The sequence below is a fragment of the Pinus tabuliformis genome, chromosome 5_2 (assembly GCF_031772625.1).
Source record: "Pinus tabuliformis cultivar Carrire ecotype Pingquan chromosome 5_2, CPIR1, whole genome shotgun sequence".
NCBI classification, from domain to species: Eukaryota; Viridiplantae; Streptophyta; class Pinopsida; order Pinales; family Pinaceae; genus Pinus; species Pinus tabuliformis.
In genome coordinates, this window is record NC_142306.1 from 161,455,968 (window position 1) to 161,479,852 (window position 23,885).

The following is a 23,885-nucleotide window of genomic DNA, read 5'->3' on the forward strand; positions in this document are numbered from 1 at the left end:
CCTCAGCTACAATGGGGGTTCCTTTTGAGCTTTCTGCGGCTCCCGTGTCTTTAACATGAGAACCTTTGTCTGGGGACGCTGACTTTTGAACTACCACTTCATGAGTGTCTTCTGGTTGGGAGCTGAGAGGTTCGAACCTATTCTTTGGGGTGAACTTGGGCTGGGACTGCTGGACCTGCTGAGCTGGATCCTGCTGGGGGCCTTTGCCGGTGGTTCCTCCATGCTTCTGGGTCTTGGAAGACATTTTGGATCGTTTCACTTGATTCCAGTTGGCCTCCTTCCCTTGATCTGCTTCATTGACCGTTGGACAGTTTCTGGCAAAGTGCCCATAAACCTGACATTTCCGGCATTTGAAGGGCAACTGTTCATAGTCTAGCTTCTGCACATGCGTCTAGCTTCCTACTTTGAGTTTGATGGCCTCCGAAAGACCCTCCTCCAGATCCACCTCAAGGCATATCCTTGCATAGTCGTATTGATCCTTACTGTTCGCTCGGTCTATGAATTTCCCCAGGGCATTTCCGATATGCAGCAGAGAATCCCAGTTCCAGCAATGAACTGGGAGGTTGGGAAGCCTAACCCATACCGGGACAGCTTTGGGTACGTCTACTGTTGGATCAAAGTCAGGGGTCCATTTGTTCAGATACAGACCCTGAGGGCCCATAAAGTAAGGACTGTTTCGGAAGATCAGCTCTTTATCTTCTTTGGCGGTGAATTCAAAGAGGAAGAATCCTCGTCCCAAAAAATATGAAGTCATGCTTTCTTTAATCAACGGCGACCAGTTTCTTTTGACCCAACTCTTTGTCGACTTGGGAGATGGCCATAGACTAGTGAACTGGCCTATGAGAGCCCGCTCGGACAGGGATAGAGCAACCTGGATCGGGGTTTCCGGAGGAAGAGAGATCTCAGGGATATCGTCGAGCTTCTTGACGAATTTCGCTGCTTCTACACTTTTCTTCTTGGGTAGCCCATCCAGAAGCCGATTGAATGCCTCAGCTGAGGAGAACGTCGACGGAGGAGGAGAGGAAGGGGCCTGGGTGGTGCCCAGCACCTCCATGGGCGCTAGATCTGGCTTGACAGGTGAGATCAAGCCTCCATGATCAGTAGGCCTCGCTTGGGCAGATCCTCGATTGATCAGGCACACACGCAGTTAGGAATGCGCAGGGGTCTGAAGTCGGGGACGAGGAGTAGCGATCTGGTCTGATCTCAGCAGATCCGCGAATGGTCAGCTCATGCAGGGATCTGGAAGGCAGAAGGGGCCGAGCTGTGACAGCACTCAGAGCTTATCGCTGTGGAGCCAAAAGGTTAACAGGTATCTTACTTTATTCTTTTTTATTTTTTGATAACTTTACTTATTTTTATTTTTATAGTTTACTTTTATATATACTTATTTAAAACTCTAGTATTGTTATTTATTTATTATTATAATATTTTCCTCATTATTTATCTTTTATTACTATTATTATATTTTCTTTATTTTTTTATCTTTTATTTGCTTATATTTTAATATTATATTATTATTATTATTATTATTAATATTAGGGGACATTACATACCCCAAAGTTAATTGAATCATTTAACATTTATTATTTATTTAATGTTATTATATTTTCTTTATTGTTTATCATTTATTCACTTATATTTTAATATTATGTTATATTATTTATTATTATTATTATTAGGGGGAATTTCATATGCCATTTACTCTTTCTTTTTTTATTTTACATTTTGTTAACTATACTTATTTTTACTATTTTTATTGTTTACTTTTATATATACTTATTTAGAACTCTAGTATTGTTATTTACTATTTTATTTATTTATTATTATTATATTTTTCCCATTATTTATTATTTAATACTATTATTATTTTTTCTTTATTGTTTATAATTTTTTTGCTTATATTTTAATATTATATTATATTATTTATTATTATTATTATTATTAGGGGACATTACGTACTCCCCCTCTTTAAGAAACTTCGTCTCTAAGTTAAGTTGAATCGTTTAATATTTAATATTTATTTACTATTATTATCTTTTCTTCATCGTTTATCATTTATTTACTTATATTTTAATATTATATTATATTATTTATTATTATTATTATTATTAGGGGACATTACATATGTCATCTTTGGAAGAAATGCAATGATTTGAAGTTATATGTAAAATCCCTCCTAATCCTCTCTTATAACGACTACCCTATGAAGCATTGTCAAAGTATGCCTAAGGGATATCCTTGTTGATTACCACTTCTTTCACCAAATAATTGTATTTGTGATACTCAAAACTCTTGGGCTAGCCTCAAAACTAATTTGAATGCCGTTAATTTGAGTAATTACTTATTTTTTGATCTATCCCATCTTTGGAAGAAATGCAATGATTTGAAGTTAAATATAAAATTCCCTCTAATCCTCCCTTATAATGACTTCCCTATGAGGCACTGCCAAAGCATGCCTAAGGGATATCCTTATTGATTACCACTTCTTTTAAATAATTACAATTAAGTGTTCTTTTAGTATGGAGGTAATTATTTAACATGTTTAGGGCCTAAACAACACATTTTAGAGGAAAAGTCTCCTTCACTTCAAACAAATTCAAATTCCTAGTTAACTATACTTTGCAATCTATATTAAGAGGGAGGGATTTGATCTTCTTTGTATCCCTTTTTCAAACCTTGAACTAAATGCCTCTTCCATGTCTTCACCTTCATAGGAATTTCTTAATCCAATCAGTCTTTCCACCTCTTTCCTTACTTGTCAGGCCTTAAAGTTTGGCGTGCCTTTAATCGAGGCACGCACCATGGGAGACATCTCCATTACATGAATTGCGAGGAAGACATCAAAATAAATGTGATGAAAGAGGATGTTGGGTGAGGGCCCGCCAAAAAGAGGTGTTGAAAAACAAACACTTGGGGTTTCCATTGGGAGCATGTGGGCAACATGGTGGCATGATGGGCATGAGTATCCAAGCACCCGAATTGGCCAATCGATGGGAAAAATTCCCAATATGAGTCCATAGGAGGCAACATGAGACCCAAAGGCATGAGCCAAGACACCCTTAGACGAGCGGTTGAGTGAAGGAGGGAAGTTTTCCCAGAGCATGTTGGACCTAAAGGAGGGTGTCATGATAGAAGAAGTGATGGGACGAGTGCCCAAACGAGTAGACAAGGGCACATTGAGGTGGTCCAAGTAATGGAAAAATGATGGACCATGTGACTAAAGGCATGTTGGTCGAGTAGAGTGGAACGACATGGTGGTAACTATGTGCGTTGGGTGGAAGTGTGGGCATTCAGGTGGAAGGGAGAGGTCGACCTGACCCGAGACACCTAACCAATGAGAGAGATATTACCTAAAGTATGGTAGAAGTAAAGCCACATGAGTAGGGGATGATTCATATATATGTGAGATATGCACAATGAGACAAAGGAATCCATCAAAGAACCAAACAAAACAAGAAGCACACAATTGGAGTCATTTGCGAAGAGGAATTGGAACAACATGAAGGGTAAGGCAAGGATACAAGGGAGATGAGAAGGGAACTTAAGGCTTGCAGTCGTGTCGACGCGAGTGAACCTTGGAGCCGAATTGTAGTTGGCCATGAAGGGTGGCAAGGACTCAGTAGGTTGCTGAGGTGAACCGCTAGGGTGTTGAAGGACTTGATATGGTGCCAAATTGACCTAGTAGGATGCAAGTGGGTGATGGAAGTTTTTGTGGTAATTCTCTTGTGATTTTCACTATGTATTATTGCTGATCGAGCCATTTTCTTAGGGATATGTTGTAATTGTGTTTAATTAATAAAAGCATAAGGCTGAAGGGTCGTTCTCTTGTGAAATCTTGTGCATATGTATGGTGATGCTAATGGTGAATTTATATTTTACATATAATGCTCATGTCTTTATGAATGAAAATTTAATTGAATTTGAAGAGACAATAAGACTGCTTCCACTATATTGAAGAGTTATGATATTATGCTAAGTAACTAATGGTATATAGATTATATAAGTGAACTTACTATGAGGTGTAGTCTGGGTGGATTAACTTTGTGCTCCATGAGGCAGAGGTCAAACATGTCAGTTTCGTATGCTCTTTCGATTGTGGTGCACCCAAAAGGAATCTCGTAACTGTAGGAGTCCTTGGGGTCATGACATTACCTATGTAATAAAGGACATAACATAATTAAATGTATAATGGTTCTTCTACTTGTTGACATAAATTTCACAACTTGGTCCATTGAATATTTTCTTTTGTAGCACCTCTTGGGTGGGAGCCCTATTATTTAACCACATGAAAATTTTGTTTTTCTTAATTTCTATACAATTTTCCACCACCATTCTTGTTGTCCCTCCCTTCCTTCCACAATAAGAGCTTTGTAACCAATTATGGGTAAGTGACCATAACAATTGGTCACCATCTTCTCTTATTTTGACATTGCTTATATTTTAATCTATTAATGTATCTCTTCCATGCCTTAGTATATTAATGTTCCCTCAAACTAATATCCTCCAGGCTAGTCAACCAATGTTGTTGTGAATTTGTAGAACTCTCCTAGCTCATAACTTGTCTAAGCATATTATATCATGTACTTCTTATCTCTCCAACCCTTTGAGAGATTAGTTTGTGTATTCCCTTGCTATATACCCATGGATTGAGACCAATTTTTACTTTGTCTTGTTTATGAAATTGCCATATCAATCAATTACCTACCAAATGAAAAGTTGAGTTAATAATGTCCTAGATAATTGAGGTATTATGAGATTGTTTTAATGGATTCCTCTACAGAAGAAGTAATGTAATTGGTTCTTATTACTTGAGCCCACAAAAATTTTCCTTGAATTATTATCCATACATTTTATGTTGCAAGTGCCTTCGAGAAGGAAAAAGGATTTTTTAGACCCCAACCTCCATTTTCTTTTGGTAAAGTCGATTCTTCCCATGAATCTAGAACAAGTGATTTCATATTTTGGTAACCTTTCTAGACAAATTTATAGCATAGTATTTTGATAACTTTCAAAACACCTTTCGATACCCAAGCAACAAATATCCAATATATTGGGATAACTTCCAGTACAACATTTACTAGTACTAGACGTCCTCCTCTAGAGAGCCATTGTTTACACCATGTATTTAACCACTTTTCTAATTAATGATCAACCATTGACAATCACACTTTTTTCATATGTTTAGCTTCAAATAGAAACTCTTGACTACTTTAACCTATGATCTAGGTTAGTTATTTGGTAGGGAAATAATAGAGTAAAATAATTAATTTCTTACCTAGTTATACCCCACAAGGATAGTGTAGACTTTCCAAGGTTTGTAATCACACTTGTTTATTTATAGAATAAATCCAATATACTTTTTAACTTCTCAATTACCCTTCTTATTCCTTCATAGAAAATCATGATATCATATACAAACAATAGGTGTGTGATATTACAAGCTATTCCAATGTTTAAGCCTTTGAAACAACATTTTCTAAAGCCTCTTTTATTAACCTACCAACCCTTCAACAATTGAAAGGAAAAGGAGAGGGGATAAAGGGCACCCTTTTATAAGACCCATTCCCATCTTGAATAAATTAAGGGGATTCTTACCAATTAATGATGATAATAGAAGTTATTGAGGTAATCCAACTCATCACCCCAAAAAAAACTTAATGATGGAAACCTATGTGTATAAGAATAAGTCTGTGATAAAGCCAACTTACCTTGTTGTATTCTTTGGAGAGGTCCACTTTAAGCATTTTTCCTATTATTCTTGTATGTTTCACGATCGTTCTTATTATTTTATGAATTCATAACAACATAAAATGATTCCATGGGAGGCCATCTAGCCATAACCTTTGTTCCCTTTTGAAATATCTGTAACTTTTTTTGTAATTCTTCTTTTCCAACCTCTTTCATCAACTCCCAATTGTCCTCATGATTACCATATCTGGGAAATTTGTTTGATAGCCTTATTACCTCAACACTTGCAGCTCAAGATTCCTCTTTGAAAAGTGTTGAGAAGTATTTGACTCCTTTAATTGTAATATATTTGAAACTTGTTTCCTACCTACTAATTCCTTTGTTAATTTTCCAAACCGAGTTTATGTTTTTCCTATAGTTTGCATATCTATGAAAACAATTGGTATTCTCATCACCTACTCATAACCATAAGGCCTTGCTCTTGAAACTCCATTGTTTCTCCTTTTCTAGTTGTATGTTCCTTTTTTTATCTTCTAGGAGCTTTACCTCTAGTTTCTAATCCTTGTTTAAATAGCCAAAACCATCACTATTGTAAAGTACTTCTAGACTTCCTACACTTCTTTAAGGGTCCTATCATCTTTCTATTTTATCTCTTGCCCATTGAACAACTATCTTTTTTGCTTCATTAATATTTTGGTTAAATTAAATAGATGAATATTCACTTAAGTGTTCATTGTAGGGTTTCTAAGCATATTTCAACTTCTTCACAAACTCCTCCACCTTCAAATGACTCCAGATTTTTTAAAATGGGTTGGTAGGTTTCTCTTGTGTAGGTGCTACTTCCATAACTACTAGATTATGGTTAGACTTCCCTCTCAAGGTGACCCATTCTTTTATCTGAATGACTTCAACTAGGAACCCTCCAGAGATTAAGAAGGTCAAGCCTCTTAGATATTCTGTCTTCGCCAATTCTCTTGTTTCTTTGTGTGGGAGTACCTTTAACTAGGTTAATATTTAACAATCTTACTTCTTCCTTTTTTATTATAAAGTAAATTAAAAGACAATTGACTTGCATTATTGGTCCCCATAATTTTGAGGCTGCCAAAGAAAAGTTTTAGTCTCCCCCGACTGCAACTAATCCATTATGAACACATTCCATTTGAAAAAAATATTCCAATACTTCACCTTTTTCAAGTAAGGTCCATGGACATTGAAAATAAATATCTTTTTATCCAAATCCAGAAAGAAAAGGAAAATCCCTAGACATGGAGGAAAAACACATGAAATCTTGAGGGTATAAGATCATTTCTTCCACATAGTAGGATTACCTCTTGATCTCCTAAAGGAATCTATAAAACTGAATTCCCACTCACACAACATCTTTGAAAGTCCATGAGTGGGTTTTCTCCCCATCAGCCATGAATTTTTGCAGTAGTATAACATATGGTTTAATAACCTATATTAACCTCTTTATGGACAATTTTTTTGAGTGATTAGCCAACCCTCACTAATTTAGATTTAAGAAAATCATTTTAGATCCTCAAGGGGAATTTTCTCTAAGGGCCCTTATCAAGGATAATTGTTTTACATATTTGAATTATGAAGATGCTTGTGTTTGTACCATGTACATGTAGGACTTCCTTCCTTTCCGATTTGGTTTTTGGAATTTCTCTTTGACGAAACCTAAACACCATACCACCTTCCTAAGGAAGTCAAACGAACCTTTAAGGGAATTTCATCTCATAATGTTTCTCGAGCCTCTGTACCCAAGCTTGAATTTGTTGAGGCCTCTACTTGGGAATTTTCAACTTCCAATAGCTTTTCAATCCCCAAAATAGGCATGAGGATTGGGGGAAGGGTCTTCTATTCTTGAAAATATAGGTAGAAATTCACTCGTTGATTTCAATCCTTTGGAATCTAATTGTAAACCCTTAATCCCAATTTTTTTAGAAGATTTTCTTTTATTAGGAAAAGAAACTATAATGACTTACCCGAATTTTCCATACAATCATTAATGTTGCTAATTGCATCTAATTACATTTGAACATGGTTCCTAATGCTAGCTTATGACTGAAGGATGATTTCCTCCTTCTAAAGGTGCATCCTTATAACAACTAATGGTGACCTTGTCCCTCTATTCCTCCTTCCAGCTTGGATTATCGAAATTTCCCATCCATTTCTCCCCCAAAACCTTTCATTTTATTCCTCTAAGCCAAAATATTCCACTAACTTGGATACTTACAATCATTTTCTAGATGCTTGTAGCTAGGGTAATGCCAAAACCTAAAGGGTATACCTTCATAATCTAAGGTTAGATGAAAAAGGTCTAATCCTCTTTTTGTGACCATAGTCTCAACCAATCCTTTTCTAGTCTCCAAAACCACAAGAATCTAAGCCATTTAAAAATACCTTTGTCATGGAAAGATAGATTGGATTCATAACATATGCCAAGTTTATTCCCTATTTTCTTAGACACTTCCTCTAGCCATAGGATCAATGGTAGTCCTAGAATTCTATCCCATACTAGGAGGATATGCACACATGTAGATAGGGTATTAAATTCAACATGCCATTTTTCAAAAAAAGAGTTTATCTACCTCTTTTTCAATGTTTATGAAGGATTTTGTCAACCTCCACCACCATTCTGAAGTCTCATAATAAGTATCCCTTTGCGAAGGTCATGATACATTGTATGTATCTAGCCATAGAATTGAAGTTAGATTTGGTCCAATACTTTAAACTTTCATTATTAATCCTTCTACTTGGAAACTAATTCACAAACTCCAATTCTTCTAGGTCCATAATTTCATTTAGCCTTGTCTTCTCACCCAAATTCAATTTGACAACATCTTGTATTACCCAAATTAAATTTGATAGGATCTTATATTTTTTTAATACACTTGTGTCCTTTTTCTTTCCCCTCATATTCTATGAAATGTGATCTTAAACCCATTGCATCAATGATTGAATATCCATTCATATGTTTAAGTTCTTGAAACTCTCCAATAAAGAATACATCTATTTGAGTTTTTTTTACTAAGCTATAATAAGGGAGTTTGAATTATGTGTAAAAATCAATAGAAGAAATAGTGGTACCAAGTCCATCATGCTATTCAGGTAAATCCTTTTTCTTGTTTCTCCTAAGGCTCCTTTATTAAGATCTATGTGATCTATTCCAATGTACTTTGTAGGTATCATACCTACTTCAAAGAAATTGAAGAGAGAAATTAACTAGTCCCATCAACCCTTCCTTTGTCTACCCTAGAGCCCTAGTTAGATAGTGCCTAATCTAGCTCATTAACGATAGCCACCGCTTCCTCCTCCACTGTGTGTATGTTAGGCCCCTATAATACTAGTGATTCCCCCATTACTATTGTCATTGTAGCCCTTATTGTTATTGTTGTGCCCCTATTGTCCCCATATTGTTATTATTGTTCCCCATAGAAGCCCACTATTGTTATTGTTGTGCCCTTATATTATTATTGTTATGTTTGTAGGTTTTAACCCCATATAGAAATTACTTGCATACGAATTCTAAAACACAAAAAATAAATAATGCGAGAGAATAACACATAAAACACATATACACAGAGATTTTCCCATGGATCCCAAAATTGGGACTACCAGCTTGATTTTTCATTATGTTCCTTTCAGTATTGACCCCATAGAGTGGGGTTACCTGCACCCCTCAAACCCCCTGTAACACCCCCGCTATGCAATTGACGCAACGAAGGGAGGGCTCCGCCCCCCTTCTAACCCCTCGGTGAACTATGTGGGCTAGTCAGGGAAAGAATATAACACAACCCAACATTCTCCCACTTGTTGTTTTGTTTCCATAGGGGGCCATAAGAGAGCTTAGTCATTTATCCAACCCTGCAATGCCCATTGTTTCTCTACACCAAGAGAACTTCTCGAGGCTCACATATTTTGTCAATGCATCCGCAGTATTCTTCAATGTGTCCACCTTTACTAGCAACACCTTTTTGTCTTCTATCATATCCATCACAAAGTGATATTGAACATCAATGTGCTTTGACTTTGAATGATATGCAAGGTTCTTTGCCAAGAAAATTGCACTTTGGCTGTCACAGTCTATCCTTATAGCTCCCTGTACTAACCCCATACTTGAACACAATCTCTACAACCAAACTGCTTCCTTGCTTGCATGAGTGGCTGCCATGTATTCTGCCTCTTTAGTTGATAGTACCACTACAGATTGTTTCTTACTCATCCAACTGACTACACCTCCAAATATGTTAAACACATACCCACTTGTATATCTTCTTTGATCCAGATCTCCAGCCCAGTCTGCATCAACAAAGCCACGAATATCCAACACTCTGTGCAATCTTGGTCTTCCTTGGTAGCACAAACCATAATCACTTGTGCCATGCAAATACTTGAAAACCCACTCCACTGCTGTCCAATGCTCCTTCCCTGGTTTTGACATAAACCTGCTCAATACTCCCACTGCATGTGCAATGTCTGGTCTAGTATAGACCATCACATACATCAGGCTACCAACTGCACTTGCATATGAAACGCGGGACATGTCCTCTTCCTCTTCTTGTGTCTTGGGACACTGTTCAGCAGATAATTTTACACCTACAGGAATAGGAACCTTCACAAGTTTACTATCCTGCATATTAAACCTATGCAATATTGTCTTGACATACTTCCTTTGGTTTAACTAGAGCTTCCTCTTTGTCTGATCTCTTTTAATTTCCATGCCCAAAATATAGTTTGCAGCACCAAGATTTTTCATGTCAAATTTGGAGGACAATTGGATCTTAAATCCTGGATAATTTCTTTGTCATTTCCAACCAGTAACATATCATTCACATACAAAACCAGATAAATAACACGGTCACCGACTAATTTAAAATACACACAGTGATCTGCTTTGCTTCTTGTGAAGCCAAGTCCCTGTATAAATGTATCAAATTTCTGATACCACATCCTTGGTGACTATTTTAACCCATATAGAGACTTCTTTAACTTGCATACCAGTTCTTTCTTACCCTTCACTGCAAAACCTTCAGGTTGCTTCATGTAGATCTCCTCTTTGAGATCCTCGTGAAGAAATGTTGCCTTCACATCCATCTGTTCTACCTCAAAATCAACAACAACAAATAAAAGTAATCTAATAGAAGTTACCTTGGCAACATGAGAAAAAATATCACCAAAATCAATTCCTGACACCTGGGAATAACCTTTTTCTACCAACCAAGCTTTGTATTTCTCCACTTTTCCTTCTGCATTTGTCTTCTTCTTGAACACCCATTTGCTACCAATGGGTTTCCTTCCAGCCGGCAACTCCACCAGATCCCAAGCCTCATTTTTGTGCAAAGATGCCATTTCATCAACCATGGCCTCTTTCCAGAGTTTTCCATCCTCTAAATCTACTGCTTCCTTCACAGTTCTAGGATCATCATCAGTAATAGATAAAGCACAATTTGAACATAAAGCAGATGGACTATACCTTTCTAGCTGCCTTCTTTCTCGAATTGATCTTCTCACACCCGGAGTTTGTGGCTCTTCATCTTTTGATTCCTCCTCTGCTGTAGAGTCTGATTCTTCCTCCTTTAGCTCAAACTCTATCTTCTCAGGTTCCTTTGGTTGGACTTCATGTTTAATAACATCTTTCACCTCTCTGAACGCCACATCTCAGTTGTACACAACCTTCCTTGTTATTGGGTTCCAAAGCTTATAACCCTTTAAACCATCCTTATACCCAATAAAGATGCACTTTTCAGATTTACTATCCAACTTGGTTCGTTTCTCCTTTGGAACATGTACATATGCATCACATCCAAATACCCTTAGATGTGAAAGAGCAGGTTTCTTACCAGTCCATACCTCTTGTGGAGTCTTATCTTCCAATGCTGAAGAAGGTGATCCGTTGACCAGGTAACATGTAGTCTCCACCGCCTCTGCTTAGAATTCTTGTCCTAACTCGACACCACTGAGCAGGCTTCTTGCCCTTTCCATCAACGTCTTGTTCATTCTTTCTGCAACTCCATTTTTCTGAGGTGTATATGGAGTACTCTTCTGCCGTGCTATACCACACTTCTTACAAAATTCTTCAAATTCCTTACTACAAAACTCTCCACCATTATTTGTCCTCAGCACCTTTATCTTCTTCTCTGTCTGGTCTTCCACCAGAGCCTTAAATTCTTTAAACTTGTCAAAGACTTTAGGTTTCTTCTTAAGGAAATATATCCATATATTCCTTGAGAAGTCATCTATAAATGATACGTAGTACACAAACTTACCCAGTGATGGAACCTTAACAGGTCCAAACACATCACTGTGCACAAGCTCGAATATATGTTTTGCCCTCTTACCACCAAAGGGGAAACTCACCCGATTCTACTTCCCATATACACAATTTTCACAGAAATCAAAATCCAGAGAGCTATTGCTCATACCTTCTACCATACCTTTACCATGAAGTATTCGAAGGCCCTTCTCTCCAAGCCTTTGATTCCACCGCATGGTCTTCTCTCCTGAGACCACTAGATTTTCTGCTCCACTTTTAGGAACCACAGAACTGTTGCACCCTTCAATAATAGTGCTACCTTGCAGCTTGTACAGAGTTCCAATCCGTACTCCCTAAACCATTTTGCAGGTATCCTTCTCGAACACTATTTTTACACCTGCATCATCTTGCTTACAGAAATCAGATTTCTGGCCAATGCAGGAATATGCAGAACACTTGGAAGTGTTCTAACCCTTCCACCTTGCAACTTCAACTTTAATTTTCCGCGACCAACAATTCTAGACTTCCTGTCATCCCCCAAGAAGACCTCACCACCATCATATTTCTCATACTCGCAGAACCACTCTCTATGGGGAGTGAAGTGAAAGGATGCACCTAAGTCAATCAACCATGCCTCATGATCTACATGTGTACTTGAAGAAGCCAAGTACACATCCCCACCTTCATCTGAGGTGGTTTTCGCCTTTGCAGAAGGAGCATCATCAGATCCCTTTACTTTATCAGGAGCTTTAGATTTACAGTCCCTTTTGTAGTGCCCTTCCTTTCCACATTTCTAGCACACCACCTTTACAGGTTTTCTTGGAGATTTAGATCTCCCTCTAGATTTAGATCTCCCACTCGATGACTTATTTTTGTTTCTGTTCGGGGACCGTCCTTGTACAGATAAGGCATCACCATTCTGACTCTCCATATTTTTCCGTCTCATCTCCTCCGTTAGCAAGGATGAGACTATTTCATCAAACTGGAAGGCAGTTGCATTGCTACCTATTGCAATAACCAAACTATCCCACAAATCTGGTAGAGAACACAACAAACTGATGCACTTATCTTCATTTGAAATTTTAATATCAACAGATAATAACTGACTTACCACAGTATTAAATGCGTTCAGATGTTTTGTCACTAAGTCTCCATCTTTCATCCTCAGGTTATACACCTTTTTCCGTAGGAACAGTTTATTCACTAGAGACTTAGATTGGTACAAAGTCCCTAACTTGTCCCACAAAGCCTTCACGTAGCTTCCCCTGATACATTCAACAATACTGAATGTGAGACACACAATCGTATTGAGTTCTTAGCCTTCTGATCCAACTTATTCCATTCTTCATCGGACACTCTTGTTGGTTTAGTACCCGGATCTACTGCGATCCACTGATCTTTATCCACCAACAGATCCTCCATCTTGAGTTTCCACAACTCAAAACTCTGACCATTAAATTTATCAATCTCTATCTTTCCACTACTCGCCATCTTCTTTCACCACCAGAATCAATCTTGTTGGGTGTGGAGCCTGATTATCTTCTGTATTCAAAGGTATTGTCGCATTGGACCCCAGTTCGTAATGGGACGGCAACGCCGCCCATAAAATATTCGCCACAGGGGGGTCCGGGGGGGGTGGCTATGACCTTTAGGAACCCCCCCCCTAGTGGGAGGATCGGGGGCAATGCCCTTGAAGCTAAGAATAGATGTAAAATTGCCTTGTAAAATGTTGTAATTTCGTAGTCAATCTGGGCCGTTCATTAGGCGGATATTTGACAGTAGAAGTTATGTTTAATTTAGGGTTTTTTTCCCTAAAAGGCAACCCCTTGCTATATATGAGGGAATTGTATTGAGTCTATGTAGATCTGTATTCTGAGTGAGGAAGAGAAAGGAGATTGAGAGCGAAGAGGGAATTACAATAGATCTGTTGTAGGTTTTATCTCTTCAGTTTGTTGGATAATATAAAAAGAAGGACTGGCCATTTCTCTGTGGATGTAGCCTAAACTGGGTGAACCACGTATATCTATGTCTCTCTTGTTTTATGCGTTTTCTATGTTTATATTTCTGCAATATTTTATGTATTCCATTGCTCTGTAATATATAATTCTCTAACAACTGGTATCAAAGCCGAAGGTTTTTTTGGCTGATAAACTCGCAGGAGAGAAGGGTTCCTGGTTCGAGTGGGAGCAATGGCAGAAGATGGTAGGTTTAGGGTCGAAAAATTTAACGACCAAAACTACCAGCTGTGGAAGATGCAGATGGAAGATTATTTGTACCAGAGAGATATGTACCAACCATTGAGCAGAAAGACAAAGAAGCCGACGAGTATGACAAACACAGAATGGGATATTCTCGATAGAAAAGCACTTGGAACAATACGGTTGTGCCTAGCGGCGTTGGTAGCATTTAATATTTCAAAGGAAACGACAATAGAGGGTTAAATGTTGAAATTAGCAAAATTATATGAAAAACCCTCGGCCTCAAATAAGGTATTTCTTATGAAGCGTTTATTTAATATGAAGATGTCAGAAGGTGGATCTGTTGCTGATCATTTAAATGAGTTTAATTCAGTTACCAGTCAGTTAAGTTCTGTAGGGATAACTTTTGATGATGAAGTTAGGGCTTTGTTATTTTTGTGCTCATTACCAGAAAGTTGGAATGGTTTAGTTATGGCCATTAGTAACTTTGTCTTTGGATCTAGTACTTTAAAGTTTGATGATGTTGTCGGTGCAATCCTTAGCGAGGAAATGTGACGGAAAAGCTCCAGTGAGACATTAGGTAATGCTTTGACTGCAGAGGCTAGGGGAAGAAAAATAGAAAGAGGAAAGAGCCTTGGATATCGCAGTAAGTCAAGAAAAGGTAGATCCAAGTCCAGATCGGGGATAGTGTGCTGGAAATGTGTGAAGAAAGGACACCTGAAGAAATACTGCAAGTCTCGAAAGGGAAACGAAGGAGACGCGCAACAAGAAAATAATCATGAAGCGAATGTAACAGGTGATGTGTTGCAATATGCTTTGATTCTTTCATTAGAAAATATTATTGATGCCTGGGTGGCAGATTCAGGGGCCTCATTCCAGGCCACACCTGATAGGAAACATTTTTATGATTATGTTCAAGGAGATTTTGGAAAAGTTTGATTGGGTGATGATAAACCCTGTAAAATCATTGGAACGGGTACAACTTTCATAAAACAACAAAATGGAAATCAGTGGCTATTGAAGGAGGTAAGGCATGTTCCAAATCTGAAGAAAAATCTGATTTCAACAGGGCAATTGGGAGGTGAAGGTTGCGTAACTACTTTCAAGATAAAACCTGGAAGGTCACTAAAGGATCCCTGGTAATAGCAAAAGGAGGAAAGGTTGGTACATTGTATTTATGCAATGGTATTTCTAATTCTGTTAATGCTTTAACCTCTATAGGAGAAGATACAACATTGTGCCATCATAGGCTCAGGCACATGATTGAGAAAGGGATGCAAATTCTTCACTCAAGAAATTTGTTGCCAGGTTTGAAGCATGTTGATTTAAAATTATGTGAGAATTGTGTTTATGGAAAACAGAACAGAGTTAGATTCCTTAGAGTTGGGAAAGAAAAGAAGAGCGAAAAATTAGAGCTTGTGCATACAGATGTATGGGGACCTGCTCAGGTATCATCTCTTGGTGGCTCTTGTTATTATGTTACTTTTATTGATGATGCAACCATAAAAACTTGGATTTATTGTATTCGAAATAAATCTGATGTATTTGATACTTTCAAGAAATGGAAAGCTTGGTTGAAAATGAGACAGGAAAAAGGTTGAAGTGTCTCAGATTAGACAATGGAGGTGAATATTGCAACAAAAAGTTTGATAGGTATTGTTCAGAGAATGGAATTCGTAGAGAGCAAATAGTTCCAGGAACACCACAAGAAAATGGTGTGTCAGAAAGGATGAATAGGATAATCATGGAGCGTGCAAGGTGCATGAGATTGCATATAGGAGTGCCTTTACAATTTTGGGCAGATGCTGTAGATATTGTTGTTTATTTAATAAACAGAGGGCCTTCAAGTTCCTTGGATGGTGGTATTCCAGAGGAGGCATGGACAGGTAAAAATGTAAACTACTATTTTTTAAATGATTTTGGTTGTGAAGCCTTTGTCCACATTATTAAAGAAAATAGAACAAAGCTTGAGGCAAAATCAAAGAAATGTATCTTTATTAGATATGGTGTTAATGATTTTGGTTATCGCTTTTATGATTATGAAAAACACAAAATAATTAGGAGCAGACATGTCATATTCAATGAAAAGGTTTTGTATAAGGCTCAACTGCAGGAAAAGAAACAGGAAAAAGAAAACAGAGAATACACAATGCTTGACGAGATCACAGGAAAAGTGATGATGCCTGAAAATCATAATGATCAACAACCAGAACAACAACCACAACAACAACAAGCACCTCAAACACCTGAAAGTGGTGTTAGAAGATCTACCAGGATAAGTAGACCCCCTGAACGATACTCTCCTTCATTATATTATGTATTGTTGATTGATTATGGTGAACCAGAATGTTATGAAGAAGTAATGCAGGTAGAAACCAGGAAGAAGTGGGAGCAAGCCATGAAAGAAGAGATGGACTCCTTAGCACATAACCAGACTTGGGAGTTAGTCATGTTGCCTGTAGGTAAAACAACATTGCAGAATAAATGGGTTTACAAGTTGAAGGAAGAAGATGGAGGTAGAAAAAGGTATAACGCTAGACTTGTGGTGAAAGGGTTTGCACAGAAAAAAGGTATAGACTTTGATGAGATATTTTCTCCTGTTGTTAAAATGACTTCAATCAGAACTATCTTAAGTCTAGTAGCCGCTGAAGATTTGCATCTTGAGCAGTTAGATGTAAAGACAACCTTTCTCCATGGGGATTTGGAGGAAGAGATATATATGAAGCAACCACAAGGATATGAAGTAAAAGGGAAGGAGAAACTAGTGTGTAGGTTGAAGAAGAGCTTGTATGGCTTAAAACAGGCTCCAAGGCAGTGGTATCTAAAATTTGACAGGTTTATGTCTGAACAAGGTTATACTAGATGTCACTCTGATCATTGTGTTTATCTCAAAAGGAAAAATCATGGCAGCTATATTATATTGTTATTGTATGTAGATGACATGCTTGTTGCAGGTTCTAACATGCAGGAAATAAATGCGCTCAAAATAAAATTGGCAAACTCATTTGCAATGAAGGATTTGGGTGCTGCAAAACAAATCCTTGGTATGAGAATAACTAGAGACAGGAAGAATTGCAACTTAATATTGTCTCAAAGTGAGTACATAGAAAAGGTGTTGAAAATGTTTAATATGCAGAATGAAAAACCAGTTAGTATACCTTTATCTAGCCATTTCAAATTAAATAAGGAGGAGTGTCCCAAGACTCAAGCAGAAATGGCTCATATGTCCAAAGTTCCATATGCATTAGCAGTTAGAAGCTTAATGCATGCAATGGTCTGCACAAGGCCTGATATTGCACATGCAGTGGGAGTTGTAAGTAGGTACATGAACAATCCAGGAAAAGAACATTGGATGGCGGTGAAGTGGATTCTTAGGTATTTGAGAGGTACCACAAATCAAGCATTATGCTTTGGTGGTTCAAACATTGCTCTACAGGGATATGTTGATGCAGATATGGCGGGTGATAGAGATAACAGGAGAAGCACAACAAGGTATGTGTTTACTGTAGGTGGAACAACTGTCAGTTGGGTCTCAAAACTGCAAAGTGTTGTTGCACTCTCAACAACAAAAGCAGAGTATGTTGTTGCTACAGAGGCTAGTAAAGAAATGATTTGGTTACAAAGGTTTCTGGATGAATTGGGTAAGAAGAAAGAGTTGGGCAAGTTATACAGTGATAGCAAGAGTGCCATACATCTTGCAAAGAACTCTATATTTCATTCCAAGACTAAACATATACAACTCAAGTACCATTTCATATGGTCAGCGTTGGAAGATGGACAGTTGAAGCTGGAAAAGATACACACTAGCCAGAATCCTGCAGATATGTTAACAAAAGTTGTAACCAGGGAGAAACTGAGAATTTGCTTAGTTTCAATTGGTCTTCAAGTCTGATGAAGAAGATGAGAAACAACCAGGTCCAAAGTAGAGTCATTGTTCAGCAAAGGAAGCAGCGGTGGAGTTGTTATAATCAGTCTCCAAGTGGAAGATTGTTGGGTGTGGACCCTGATTATCTTTTGTATTCAAAGGTATCGCCGCATTGGACCCCAGTTCGTAATGGTGTGGTAATGCCACCCGTAAAATATCCGCTGCATGGGGGGTCCGGGGGGGTGGCTGCGACCTTTGGGAGCCCCCCCTGGCGGGGTGATTGGGGGAAGTTCCCCCGAAGCTAAGAATAGATGTAAAATTGCCTTGTAAAATGCTGTAATTTCGTAGTCAATTTGGGCCATTCATTAGGCGGAGATTTGACGATAGAAGTTATGTTTAATTTAGGGTTTTTTGCCCTAGAAGGCAACCCCTTGCTATATATGAGGGAATTGTATTGCGTCTATGTATATTTGTATTCTGAGTGAGGAAGAGAGAGGAGATTGAGAGCCAATAGGAAATTACAGTGGATCTGTTGTAGGTTGTATCTATTCAGTTTGCTGGATAATATAAAAAGAAGGACTGGCTGTTTCTCTGTGGATGTAGCCCAAATTGCATGAACCACGTATATCTGTGTCTCTCTTGTTTTATGCGTTTTCTGTGTTTATATTTCTACAATATTTTATGTATTCCATTGCTCTATAATATATAATTCTGTAACAGATCTCGTAGATCTCCCACTGAACAGGGTCTACCACAGGCTCGAGCGAAACCCCTCAGCAACAAAGGCATCCCCTTGAAGCCAAAACAACTCTGACACCAAATGTAGGTTTTAACCCCGTACATAAATTACCTGCATACGAATTCTAAAACATAGAAAATAAACAATGCGAGAGCATAACACATAAAACACATATACATAGAGATTTTCCCTTGGATCCCAAAACTGGGACTACCAGCTTGATTTTTCATTATGTTCCTTTCAATGTTAAAATACATATTTATGCATGCCGAAGCATCCAATACCATGGACCGAAAACCATCGCATCCAAAACCATGGACTGAAAATCATCGCGTCCAAAACCATGTGCGAAAAATCATGCACAAAACCATAGGTAGGTCCGCCCAACCCAATATAGGGTCCAAAAATAAAATTTTCCAGGACACTGCCCTGGACCCCATAGAGTGGGGTTACCTACACCCCTCAAACCCCCTGCGACCCCCTCCACTACGCAATCAGCGCAATGAAAGGGGGGGCTCTGCCCCGCTTCTAACCCCCTGGTTAACTACGTGGGCTAGTTGTGGAAATAATATAACATAACCCAACAATGCCGACTTTGATTATATTGTGACCCCTTAGAATCCTATATATAGAAAGGAGGTTTTGTCATTTGTATCATCCAAGAATTGTTCATTTGTTTAATGTAAAGAAGGTTGCCCCCTCAGAGAGGCTGATTTTGAAGTCGCTGATCTATCTTTTCTTCTATTTTGTGAGCTGGTTACATAACGATGTAGGTAAAATATCTTCCCTAAATCCAATGATTTGTCAGTTAAGTTGAAAGGAAAGTTTGTCTGAATCTATTAAACTTCCAATGATCATCCAAATAATCTAAACATTCTTCCTCCATGCTCTTCATGATTGCCTCATCTACAACTAATGGTTTCCTTCTCATTGCCACTCTTCACTTTATGCTAACCTTGGTACATGCTTGCCAAAAACTTTGCAATCCCTTTGCCAAATTTATTATTTTTGATCCTATGGAACCATTGGCTACTATTTCCTCTTGAATAATTTGATTTACTTTATGAGCTTATTCTTTCCCTTTTCCTTTGATCTAGTTTCCATGTCTATTGTACTTTAGGGTTAGATCAATTCACAACTCTATATGTGAAAAACTTCAATACGAATAGGCAAATGTCCCATTACCAAATTTCCATGTCAGAGATGCTTTTTTTAGTTCCCTTACTCTAAAACTCATGCATTATTAGGGATTCTCCCTAATAATAACTTCTATTCATATATTACCAAGAATGCTTCCTAAATATCCCATGATTAGAAAATATGGTTTACCTATAAAAATTTCGACTGGGATATCCAATCGTTTGTTTTATATTGGACCTTTGTACCAAGATTAATTATGTTCTTATCCAAAGCTTTGTGCATATACATATATTAAAGTCCCAGGGCATGTTCTCTCTCTTTCCTTTTATATAAGTTTAAAAATCATAATTATAAAGTGTACAAAATTTAGCAGGACATGAAATTCCTTGATTTACACAACTTAATCCTTCTTCCAATAAATCAATTGATCTAATGGTTTGAGCATTGAACTTAAATTGAATGCTTCGAGTATATAACAAATGGCACCCTCCAATGAGTATTATGCAAAATATTAATATCTTCTATTGGTTTGAGCATTGAACTTAAATTGAATGCTTCGAGTATATAACAAATGGCACCCCTCCAATGAGTATTCTACAAAATATTAATGTATCCTTGGCTAGCAAAATAATAACCATCATATTCCACCTAATGATATAGAAACCAATAATCTTTTTTTCTCTATTTTATTATGATCCCTTAGATACATGAAATGCAAGAACACATGTGTTGAATGCAATTTTGTTTATCATAATAAAATTACAATCCTTTTCAAGGAAAAAAACTGGAATTAGAAATCTAGACATTACATTATATACATGATGGGAATTATAACCCAAACGATGTATAACACATTGATTGAAGAGCATGAGATTTCAATAAAAAGTCATGAGATTTTGAATCCACCAAGCCTTTAATCGCTTATGTTCTATGTGATATCAATTTAACTTTCAAGCTTCTTGAGATTTTGTTGCATTTATCATTAATGTGTCATGTCAAAGAATCTCATTGCATTTAATGCTTTTACCACATTACTCACTCAAATTCATCATATAAAGGCCACTTGTTTTTGAAAGGTGTTTCTAATGTGTCTAAAATTAGTTTGATTTAGAAGAGAATTAACAAATCGATAAAGGAAATCTCAATTTCCAAATAAGGGTACACCTTGCCTCTTCAACCTTGGTAATAAGGATTGAAGTGTCATTATTGGTGGTTTTCTAAAGAGCATGCTCAAAGAGCACTTGCCAGATCTTCATGGTTAGAGGGGAAGTGCCATTATCTACAATTTTCTAAAGAGCATGTTCAAAGAGCACTTGACAAAGCTTCATTGTTAGGGGGGGGTCACTATTGTAGGGGTTGTTGATGTGAGAGAGTACAATTTCATGTTCAATGATCTTGAGGAACTCCTCGCAAAATCACATGGGGGGGAGCTCTCCTCAGGGATTAACGAGGAACATCATTTGACAAGGTTCCTTAATGACCCATGGTACAACGACCTAGAGATTGTCATCATTGTGTCAAAGGTCAATGAGTTAGAAAAACATAGCATTGTATGTTGATGACTTGAACTTTAGGATCTCTATGCCTTATGTCATCATGTAAGGAGAGATTAGATTGAGGGAGTTAACATCCTAGTTACATTGCTTGGTACCCTAGATGCAAGTCATGACTAAGTTGTCTAAGATTTGGAGCTCAAGAATATACGTGGTGAGGTGCAAGAGGAAATGTGGAAGAGAACCATGAAAACATCATGTTTTCAAAAATCAATAATTTGTATCAATAAATTTTAAATAACAAAACTTTTGTAGAAATATATTCTCGCTAAAAAAATTATTTCATATAATAGTTATTTAAACATAAACAACAAAATTTAAAATTTGACATAAATTTTAAACACCAAAACTTTCTGTAAAAATATATTTTCACAAAAAAATATTTCATAGAATAACTATTTACACCAAACAAAATAGTTTGAAATTTAATATTAAACCTAGAAAATTTAAAAAAAGGTATATACCCATACTCCTTTCATCTATATAAAAAAATTGATTAAAGGAAAAATATTCTTTTAAAAAACACACTTATAAATATGAATAACTTTGAAAAACAGGTTAGATCATAATCAAGGTTCTACATCTTAACTCTATCTCTGTCTATACAATTATAATAATAGGACATGATTGGAAAGGCCAACATCAACAATGCTATGAGTTTCTTCAAGAAATAGATTATTTCCTTAGGTTTTTTCCTTAATATAAAAACATGAGGCACAATCCAAATCCTATAAATATTAAAATAAAAATAACAAGTTACTCCTTTTTAAACCAACAACACACTACTATAAATAACAAAATTTTAACTAAATATCAAGTTAATAAAAATGGCACTAAACCAAGGATTTAACTAAATATCAAGTTAATAAAAATGGCACTAAACCAATATTCCTTGGTATGAAATTTTTTTACCTACTTTTAAAAGTCAAGAGTGAATTGTTATAAAAGACACGATTAGATTTAAACTTTATTTATTAGGTCCAAAATAAATATATATATGAACTTAGAAGGTGTGAATTTCATTGATGACGTGGGAGAAAAAAATAGGTGTTCATATAGGTAAAGTTCATACTATTAAAACTATAACACCCATTTAAAATGTTTTTAAGAAGGTTGAAATAAAAAAACGTTTTATGGTTAAATGTTTAGAGGGCTTGGTTTGGGTTAAAAATTTATTTTATGTGATTTTTATTCGGTTTTTTTCTACTTTATTATGAATCACAGAAATTTGAATTTAGAAATTAAAAATTATTATTAAATTAGTAAAAAATATGAATATATTTAATTTTAATTTTTAAATTTTAAAACTATAATTTTCTTTTTACATATTTGTATATTATTTTTAATTTTTATTATATTTATGATAGTGAAGTGTTTTACAATTTGGTATGAATACCACTTATATATATATATATATAGTTTAGAAAAATTAAATTTGTTGAGATGTAATTTTTGTTATTATTATTTAATATGAAAGAATTAATAGATATCTTGGAATTAAAGCGATAATAATGATTAAAATATAAATTTATTTCAATTTATTTTTTATTTAATTTTAAAAAGTGTAATATATGTATTCATGTATTGATTCCAATTTTATTTGAAATTACAGTGATTACATTAAAAAGAGAATTAATTATTAGAGGTTAATCTTAAGGGTTGACTTAATTGGTTGAGCCTTCTTCAATAAAACATTTTTGTTATCGAGAGGTTATAGGTTCAATTCTCTCAACACTCTCGTTTGGTTGTAGGAAGTCATCCCTAAGGCGAGGTGCAAATATTCCATGGATGTAGTGGTCACTGATCTCCGAAGTTTGTGAACCATATAGAAAGAAAGAGAATTATTAGTGGTTACAAAGTTTTTCTTTTCACAAGGTCAAAATTTTAGCTTTTATTTATAAAAGAATGGAAATCACATTTTTCATGTGCATACAGAAGCTACATATACTTAAAAAGAATTCTTGTCTATATATTATTAATCACGAAAGGTAGTGACTCAAATTTGATCAATTTGTTTGAAACTTGACTACACTGAGGGGGGTTGAATCAGTATAGTGCATTCATGGACATTAATTTATCAACTTTTACTTTTCTTTTCAATATTTATTTGAACTATTAAATGACCAACAATACATCATATGAGCAACATATTTAACACACAAACAAAATTTAACATGTAAACCACAACATAACAATCAACACATATGGACACCAATTATAAGTGGAAACCCATAAAGGGAGAAAATCATCAACCTTTAATCAACTTTAATCAGCGTTACACATACAATGCACAAATCAACCTTCATAAAACACATGCAAGCATTTATATCACATATGCCATACCTTTGACAACAACACATACTCTGCAACATAGGAGTATTAATAACAATACAAACACAACATCAAACCATATTCAGATGTGGCTTAGATCAACATAGGA

The 23,885-nt window shown here is 36.3% G+C and overlaps 1 protein-coding gene across 1 annotated transcript; it reads right to left on the minus strand.

Annotated features, from left to right (window-relative positions):
- Positions 1-391: 391 nt before the first annotated feature.
- On the minus strand, positions 392-1,054 carry LOC149158030 (uncharacterized). The gene has a single exon (XM_089433859.1). The coding sequence runs from the start codon at positions 1,052-1,054 to the stop codon at positions 392-394; it is 663 nt and encodes a 220-aa protein (XP_089289985.1).
- Positions 1,055-23,885: the final 22,831 nt, after the last annotated feature.